Below are 8,976 nucleotides of genomic sequence, written 5' to 3'. Positions count from 1 at the left end.
TCGGCTCGGCGCGCGGCCGCTCCGGCGCATGCGCGTTGGCTCCGGCGAGCCTGAGGAGGCAGGGCCTAACTTAGCCCTGGCGATGGCGGCCGTCATGGCGGCGCTGTGGGTGGGTGCAGCGGGCCCATGAGGCGCCCTCAGTCTTCACCCGGACGCTCCCGGCTCTTGGCAGCGAAGGCGGCTGTCCCGCGCGCGTCGTCCCCGGGGCCATGGCGGGCGTCTTCGACATCGACCTCGACCAGCCCGAAGAGGCGGCCTCGGACGAGGAGCTGGAGGAAGGGGTGAGCGCGGCGGCGTGGCCAGGCCGAGGGCGGCGTGGGGAGAGGCCGGGCCTCAGGGAGTGAGGCGAGGCGAGGACCGGGGCCCGCCTTCCCCCTGCCGAGGATGAGAACTCCTCGGATCCTGCGTCTCCTTTTCCCCGCCGCTGAGGGAGGAGGCTCGTCCCGGCGCTTCTGGCCCTTGGACGACGGGACGTTAAGGGAGGCCCAACTCGGGTCGGGGGTGAGGGGCACAACCCCTAAGCGGCCTCGGAGAACCAAGCGGGGACAGGAGACCACCAGGAAATCTTGTCCTGAGTGGGGGTGGGGCGGTGCATGAGGAGCCTCTCGGAAAAAGATCGTGGCCGTCGGGGTCTCAGGCGTCGCTCTGGCCCCGGGGGGCCCCGGGTTCAAGTCTGTCTTGTCTCCCCAGGGAGATAGATTAGGCCGGTTTCCTCTTCCATACCCAGCCTACCTCGCAGGGAGGTGGTTTACGGGAGCCAAAGAAACGTCCTGTGGATTGCAACGCAGGTCTTTGCTCAGCTGCAAGTGAAAGAAATGCTGAATAAATCAGAGCTGGAAGGGACCTTGAAGGTCTCCTAATCCAACCCCCTGCTCAAGCAGGAGACCCTGTAACATTTCAGACAGGTGGCTGTCCAGTCTTTTCTTAAAAACCTCCGGGGATGAAGCACCCGCTATTTCTGGTGGCAAGTTGTTCCATTGGTTAATTGTCCTCACTGTTAGGAAGTTTCTCCTTAGTTTCAGGTTGCTTCTCTCCTTGATTAGTTTTTATCCATTGTTCCTTGCCTTCGGATGCTTTGGAAAATAAGTTGACCCCCTCTTCTTTGTGGCAGCCCCTCAAATACTGAAATACTACCATGTCGCCCCTAATTTTTTTTTCTCTCTAGACTGGCCAAACCCAAATCCCCCAACCGTTCTTCATATGTTTTAGCCGCCAGGCCTTTAATCATCTTAGTTGCTCTTCTCGGCACTTGAGGAAAAAAGTGGACCTAAACTGTGACTCAAAGGCGCTTTTAATGAACAGAAGAGCCCTATTAATTTGAAGAAAAGGTTAATTCATTCAATTAATTACAGCAGGGCCTTCTCATGAGATGCTGAAGGGAGCAGCCCAGCTAGGTCCCTGAGGGCATCTCCTGCGTCTTGCCCATCTCCTTTGCATCTGTATGGTTTTTTTTTCCTCCTTGAATTTATCCAGTCCCTCTTTAGAGATGCCCCAAAACCATGGTATATAAAAGGACCCCAGGCTTTTGAACCAAAGTAAACATGACACCCAAAACTGTGGCCTTCAAAAGGGACCAGGCTTTTGAACCCAAGCAAACATAGTGACTTTAAAAAAAAAAAAGTGTCACATTGGCAGATTTATTGCCAATGGTCTGTTGGGGCCAGAGCCCAGCGTGTCAGTTGATCATTGTCAGGAGTGTTGACCTCTGTCTGCTACACTGGGATAAAATGGGCTCTCGTCCATGGAAACTGATGCTGCAATAAATTTGGGGCAGCCCAAGCTTGGGCATCTCTTTTTCCTCTTCAGTCAGGCTTACCCTTGAGTAGGTAGAGAGAGTCCTGTTGTTTTCCTCTACAAGTCCTAATGTAGGACCTCCTCTTGGAATGCAATTGTGCCTAATAACACTGTTGTAATAAGTGAACCATTGGTGGCTATTCAAGCTGCTTTAGTAATGTTGCTTCACAGTGGGTAAGGTCAGCTACTCCTTATGTAGCCTATTACTCATATGGGGAGGCTACTTAGGCAAACAGACTGTTTGCCTTTAGGCATTCACCTTGGAGGAGGCAGTTTCAGTAATCCCATTGAACATCACAGACCTTATTCTATAAAAAACACAATACAGCCTTGTGGCTTATGATGGAAAAAGATGTTGCCCTTCATAACTCGAATTAGCCTTCTCTAGTCTAAACTTCCTTACTGTCTTTCAGTGATGTGTCTTTGGATAGAAACAGGACTGTTAACGGAGATATTGGAGAACATTTTTTGACACAGATAGTTACAATAATGTAAGGGGGGAAATTTGAAGAGGATAGGAATGGAAAGGGAGACTGAAGGGTATTTTTGGACAGGTGAAAATTTATACTCGACTTTTTAGAATAATACAGACAAGTGGTATAATATCCCCTTACACAAGTAGTCCTATGACCACAATTGAGCCCAAATTTTCTGTTGCTAAGCAAGACAGCTAAGTGAGTTTTGCCTCATTTTACAAGCTTTCTTGCCACAATTGTTAAGTGAATCACTGCTGTTGTTCATTTAATAACATGGTTGTTAAGTGGCTTCCCTCCCATTGATTTTGCTTGCCAGAAGGTTGCAAAAGGGGATCACATGACTCCAGGACACTTCAACTGTCATAAATATATGCTAGTTGTCAAGCATCCAGATTTTGATCACATGACCTTCGGAATGCTTCAGTGGTCATAAGTGTGAAAACGGTCATAAGTTTCTCTTTTTCAGTGCCATTGTAACTTCATTCACTAAATGAATTGCTATGAATTGGGGATTACCTGTAATCTCAACATTTTGCTTGAAATATCGTAGGTTCATTAGTTTAGGAGATTGTGGAAAGGAAATTAGATAATTTACATGTTTTGTGCCAAGTATCTTTAAAGGGGAATGTTTAATTACATATACTTAGTTTTCTGATAAGGGTTTGGGGTTAGGGCATTATCTGTAAAGGGACAAAGATTAGCAATTACTTAATTGTGCTACCACAGCATGACAGGCAACTTTTGGAGAGCTGCTCTTTTTTTTTTTTTAAAGTAACATTTTCTGGTAGCTAAGACTGCAGTTGTAGGGCCATTGCATGTTAATGTCATGTAAATAGGTTGATATTTATGGTTTGCAGGGAGAATACTTTGGAAAGTGCTTTACTTTAATGATATCCAGACTGCTTATGTGTGCTCTTTTCTTCTTTGGAAACACAGTGGGAAACTGCCTTAGAGATTTTGCAGTTTGTTGCAAATTTCAGTGGAACGCTTTGTAAAAATTTGAGGGGGATGTCTGCAGGTTGGAGGTTGCTGACTTTGGCACTACAGATTCAGCATGTTATTAAAGACTTCTAAACCAGTGGTCCCCAACCTTTACACCATGGCGGCCCAGCAGGGAAGGAGAGAAGGGAACCAGTCCGCACAAGTGCTGACCCACCACTCACTCGTGGACATACACACCAGCCCACTGCTCACACAAGTTGAGCTGCGCATGCAACTGTGCGCCAACCCACCACTTATCCAAGCAGAGCTGTGCACGCCAGCACGCCATTTGTGTGGCCTGGTTTCGAACAAGCCACGGCCCAGGGATTGGGGACCTCTGCTCTAAACACATGCTCTTTACCAGTGGCATGCAAAGGCAATGGTAGAATTGGCTTTTCTCTGCATTGTAGCAGAATTTTTCACACTTGAAAATTTTTCATGAATGAAGGCAGATGTATGTCCCAGCATAATGTTGCAGGATCCAATCGGGGGTCAGTCATCAGGACCAACGGTTTAGTCTTCTGAACTTTCTTCTTCATGCTGGAGCCCATCCTCAGGGAACTTCTCTTTAGCAGAGTGAAAAATTGTCACACTCGGCCATCATAATCTTTTGCTCATGTCAGGATTGTATGATTTTTTTTAACTCTTGATCTGAAAGTTATGTTTAATGACATAAACAATTTGCTGCTTAGTTATCCAGGATTCATGTAGGCATTGTAGTTTCTACCTTGAGTGAATATGTAATCTAAGAGTCATCTAGATGTAAATATAAACCAGGAACACAAATATTTGTGCTGAACTTCAGAGTCTCCACATTCTCCCTAGGAAAGGGTGAGAGATCTATATCCTGCCACTTTTTTTTTTTCTTTTGAACACGTGGATTCCCAGCTTTGTGATTTTGATTTATTTTTAGGAATTACTGGTTTTTTACATTTCTACTAATAGTTTAGTTGCTGGAATGTAAAGGAATGTTGTGGTGCTAATAGTCACACACTAGAATGAACCATGAAACCATTGAATGCAATCTTAAGAATGTGGTTATTATTTCATACACCCCTTTCTGGTTTCTGTGTCTCTAATGAAAAAGTTGCCTAATTTGACTTTTCATGATGCTTGTATTATTTGCTAAATATAGGCTGTGGTGGTCTATGAACTCAGTCTTGTAGTCCAACTATAGCGTATACTAATGAGTTTATAACTGTTGTTGATTTTACTCACACCTTTTGTATGGTGGGCTGTGTGTTCACAGATTGCAGAAATGCTGATCAACTTTTTGGGACTATTTCCAGTACAGTAGCTGTGCTAATCTGTTTTAACAAAAACAGCATATTTCTTACGGCCTAAAGACTAGCCCATATAACGGTATACTTGCATTAAAAAGTTGATTAATTAAAAAAGTTTCCTTTTATGCGGGTCTTTGACTTAAAACCGCAATCGGGAGCAAAATTTCCACTAAATTGTTAAGCAAGGCCATCGCTAAGTGAGTTGCCCCTGATTTTACGACCTTTTTGCCACAGTTGTTAAATGAATCACTGCCGTTGTTAAGAGAATCATGTGTCGTTAAGCAAATCCAGCTCCCCCATTGACCTTGCTTGTCGGAAGCTGTCCGGGAAGGTCACAAATGGTGATCACGTGACTCTGGCCATTCCAACTGTCGAAAATACATGTTGGTTGCCAAGCACCCAATTCTTGATCGCCTGATTGTGGGGATGCTGCAACTAGTCATACATACATGTACTGGTTATAAGTCACTTTTTCCCGTCCTACTGTAACTTTGGTCACTGAACACATGATTTTAAGTTAGGAACAACTTTATTTCCGCACAGTTGTCACAGTCTCTATGACAGGGGTCTCCAACCTTGGTCCCTTTAAGACTTGTGGACTTCAACTCCCAGAGTCCCTCAGCCAGCAAAGCTGGCTGAGGAACTCTGGGAGTTGAAGTCCACAAGTCTTAAAGGGACCAAGGTTGGAGACCCCTGCTCTATGATACAGAAAAAGTTTTTTCTGGGGAGGAATGGATATGAGTGTTTCACTATAAGGGTGAATTGCATAAGCCTAAAATTAAATATTTTATAATAGCAGGCATTCTTCACTCCAGTGTGTTGATAATATCTTTTCTCGAACTTTTTTTCCAACTATTTATAGGATCTGCACACTCTGAGTAATAGGACAGTTGTTTGAAAACTGCTGAATCTGTGCAGTCAATTCCCAGGTTTTGGCTGCTTCTCTCCAGTGTGGTTGCCATAACTTTCTGCTGACAAGGCTTATTATGTAAATTCAGTCTGCAGGCTTGTGGTGGTATCAGCCTTTAAAACTCGAGTTAATGTTTAAACAAATTTTGCTGTGCTTTCTAAATAATTCTTGTTTCCAATGTTGTGGTGACTTTTCTCTCACCGTTTCGTTTTAGGGTCACTTAAGCGAAAGTATGGATCATGGAGGAGTCGGCCCATATGACCTGTAAGTCCTGAAACTTAAACTCAATACTGTCTGGGATGGGGATACAGTTGGCAACGTTCAGAAACATTTTCAATATAAAGAGGAAGTGGTAACAAAACAAGCTTTCTCTCTTGGAGATGCTGCGTTTTCACCCTGGGGTACAGATACAGTGTCTGGATTGATGAAATCCAAGCCTGAAACAATGTTATAACAACAACAACAGAGTTGGAAGGGACCTTGGAGGTCTTCTAGTCCAACTCCCTGTCCAGGCAGGAAATCCTACACCACTTCAGACAAATGGTTATCCAACATTTTCTTAAAAATTTCCAGTGTTGGAGCATTCACAACTTTTGCAGGCAAGTTGTTGCATTGATTAATTGTTCTAACTGTCAGGAAATTTCTCCTTAGTTGCAAGTTGCTTCTCTCCTTGATTAGTTTCCACCCGTTGCTTCTTGTCCTGCCCTCGGGCTTTGGAGAATAGTTTGACTCCCTCTTCTTTGTGGCAGCCCCTGAGATATTGGGAGACTGCTATCATGTCTCCCCTAGTCCTTCTTTTCATTAAATTAGTCATACCGAGTTCTTTGCAACCATTCTTCATATTTTAATCACATTTAATTTATCTGCAAGAAAAAGGAACGGCTTTTTAAAAGTTGTTTAAAAACTTTTAAAACTGTTCCTCTTGTTAAACTACAGACATGTTGAAAGAAATTTACTATTTGTTAAAATTTATTTGTTGCCCATCTTGCTATGGAGCTACTCTAAGCTTACAATCATAAAAGGGAAAAAATGATTTTAAAAAAGTGTAAGCATAACAATAGCAAAGGAATAAAACAATAAAAATAAACAGTGGGAGTACAATAATATCCCAAGGGTGCTTTTTCAAAAGGCAACTGGACTTTATTTTTTTCCTTCACTTCTCATCCAAAGAGCTTCTTCAGTTCTGACTGAATTGTGAGTATGGAAGGATTTATATTCCTTGCAGTCATCTGGTGGTTAGCCCTCTTTCTGAGAGCCATTGAGGCCACAGAGGTTCATCTGTGCCCTCAGGGCCATCTCAGTAGTGCAAATGGGTGTGGAACCTTCTTGGAACTGCTGAAAGGACTGTGTTGTAAACAAGGATACTTATATTGCAAGCAGCTGGAAAAATCATGCTGGAATTTATTTTTCGGTGGGTCTTACTTTGGGGAAACATAGTAGGTGGTGTCCTATCCTTCCCACTCTGTTGAGAGCAGGCTGTTCAGTCTTAACGTAGATGGCCTCTTTGACCCCTCTTTCAAACTTTGTTCAGAATGTGGTCCACATTCTTCTTGGATGAGAAGCAGAACGTCTTCGAGGAAAAACCAAGAAAGTCCAGTTGCCTTTTGGAAAAGCACCGTTGGGGCAACCATGACCTGGATGACTGAAAATCTCCAGAGACAAGAACAATAATATAAAATTAAAAAGTTGGGTGGAGGGGGAGCAAGAAATGCAGGGGGGAAGTGGGGTTAGCTAGTTACTCCAGTAGCCACCTTCAATGTGGTATTCCCCTATTGAGTCCAAGTTAACCAGCAGAGCCACGTCTTCAGGTCCTTGCAGAAACAACAGCACTTAGAATTATATACTGCTTCATAGTGCTTTACACTAAGCGGTTTACAGAGTCAGCTTCACAGCCCCCTCTAAGTGGCTCAGCAGACTAAGTCTGTCTGTTATTAACACAGCTGCTTGCAATTACTGCGAGTTCAAGTCCCACCAGGCCCAAGGTTGACTCAGCCTTCCATCCTTAAGTTTATAAGGTAGGTAAAATGAGGACCCAGATTGTTGGGGGCAATAAAAGTTGACTTTGTATATAATATACAAATGGATGCAGACTATTGCTTAACACAGTGTAAGCCACCCTGAGTCTTCGGAGAAGGGCGGGATATAAATTCAAATTTTAAAAAAAAAGTGGTTTTACAGAGTCAGCATATTGCCCCCAACAATTTGAATCCTCATTTTACCAACCTTGGAAGGATGAGTCAACCTTGAGCCGGTCAGGATCGAACTCCTGGACTGAGCAGAGAGTTGACTTGCTATACTGCATTCTAACCACTGTGCCACCACGGGTCTTGGTGGAGGACAAGAGAGTGGGGGAGACAGGATGTCCCAAAGGGTCTGGCAGTACAGCAGAGAGAGAGAAAACCCTTCTGGACCCTGTCAGTCGGAGGTAGAGTTGCCGTGCTAGCTTTATTTTTGAAATAATGACAATGGCTGGTTCTCTTTTAGTGGCATGGAGCATTGTGAGAAATTCGAGATTTCGGAAACGAGCGTAAACCGAGGTCCTGAGAAGATCCGGCCAGAGTGCTTTGAGCTGCTCCGTGTACTTGGCAAAGGGGGCTATGGAAAGGTAAGGAGCCTTCTGGTGAGCTGGAGCGTCTCTGTGCTTTTCCCGTGTGGCTTTACATCCGTGGGCCCACCCCATGTTTTTCTTTGGAATATTTATTAATTTATTACTAAATTCACGTTTCAAATATAAAATCACCGCATGTAGATTGGGCGGCTGTATAAATTTGTCTAATAAATAAAACACCAAGCTTGGGCATCTTCTGGAACAGAGGGAACCAGGGAATGGTCCTGCCTGGTGCGGTAAGCAAAATGGTCCTATATTTCTGCCCCAGTTTTTTAATCAGAGCATAAGGACTGGAATTTTTATTTGCTGGGTGGGGACTATAGTTCAGGGGGTCCAACATAGCCGTATATCCAGAAAAATATTCAATCATGAGAATCTCAAAATTGGGCCTGAAAGGTTCCCTGTTTAACTGTGTAGATCACTGATCTAAACACTGTAGATCAGTGTGTCTGAACTGTGGACTTCAATAACCAAGAATTCCACAGATTGAGCTTCGCCAATGGGTTTTCTATAAATCAGCTGTAGTTTATGGCCCAGCACCTTGTAGCAATCTCTTCTGTATCTTTTCTGGCTTGTTTATACACTGCTTTATGGCAAAGGGTAACTTAGAAGATAAAAACAAAAACACAGTTGAACTCGGAGCAGGGGTTAGGAGGGTGACTTTTGGCCTGTTGATTTCATAATATGTGCTTGATTGATGGCACTGTGTATGCTTATCCTAACCTCCCTGTTTTCATTATGTTTTCAAAAGTTAGAAGTGGTTTCTTTATTTCAAACAATATTTGCCATTAGTTGCTCTGAGCCTTGTTATTAAAAGACCACTTATAAATTGATATTTTATTATTTCAGAGTGATAGCTTGTACTTGCAACTTGCTGAATGGTGCATGCCCAAGCTTACAGGAAAACTGGGTTGTGCTATCTGT

At 43.8% G+C, this 8,976-nt stretch overlaps 1 protein-coding gene across 1 annotated transcript in view; it reads left to right on the top strand.

Moving 5' to 3' along the window:
- Positions 1-62: 62 nt before the first annotated feature.
- RPS6KB1 (ribosomal protein S6 kinase B1) overlaps positions 63-8,976 on the top strand; it is a 43,446-nt gene continuing 34,532 nt past the window's right edge. Inside the window, exons 1-3 of the mRNA XM_058164131.1 lie at positions 63-281; positions 5,659-5,708; positions 7,929-8,049. Coding sequence (XP_058020114.1) covers positions 210-281; positions 5,659-5,708; positions 7,929-8,049 — 243 coding nt within the window. The 5' untranslated portion in view covers positions 63-209. The remainder of the gene's footprint in view (positions 282-5,658; positions 5,709-7,928; positions 8,050-8,976) is intronic.

Source organism: Ahaetulla prasina, chromosome 1 (genome assembly GCF_028640845.1).
Source record: "Ahaetulla prasina isolate Xishuangbanna chromosome 1, ASM2864084v1, whole genome shotgun sequence".
Taxonomy (NCBI): domain Eukaryota; kingdom Metazoa; phylum Chordata; class Lepidosauria; order Squamata; family Colubridae; genus Ahaetulla; species Ahaetulla prasina.
The sequence above is the reverse complement of the archived record's forward strand: the minus strand, read 5'-3'. Positions and strand labels throughout refer to the sequence as shown.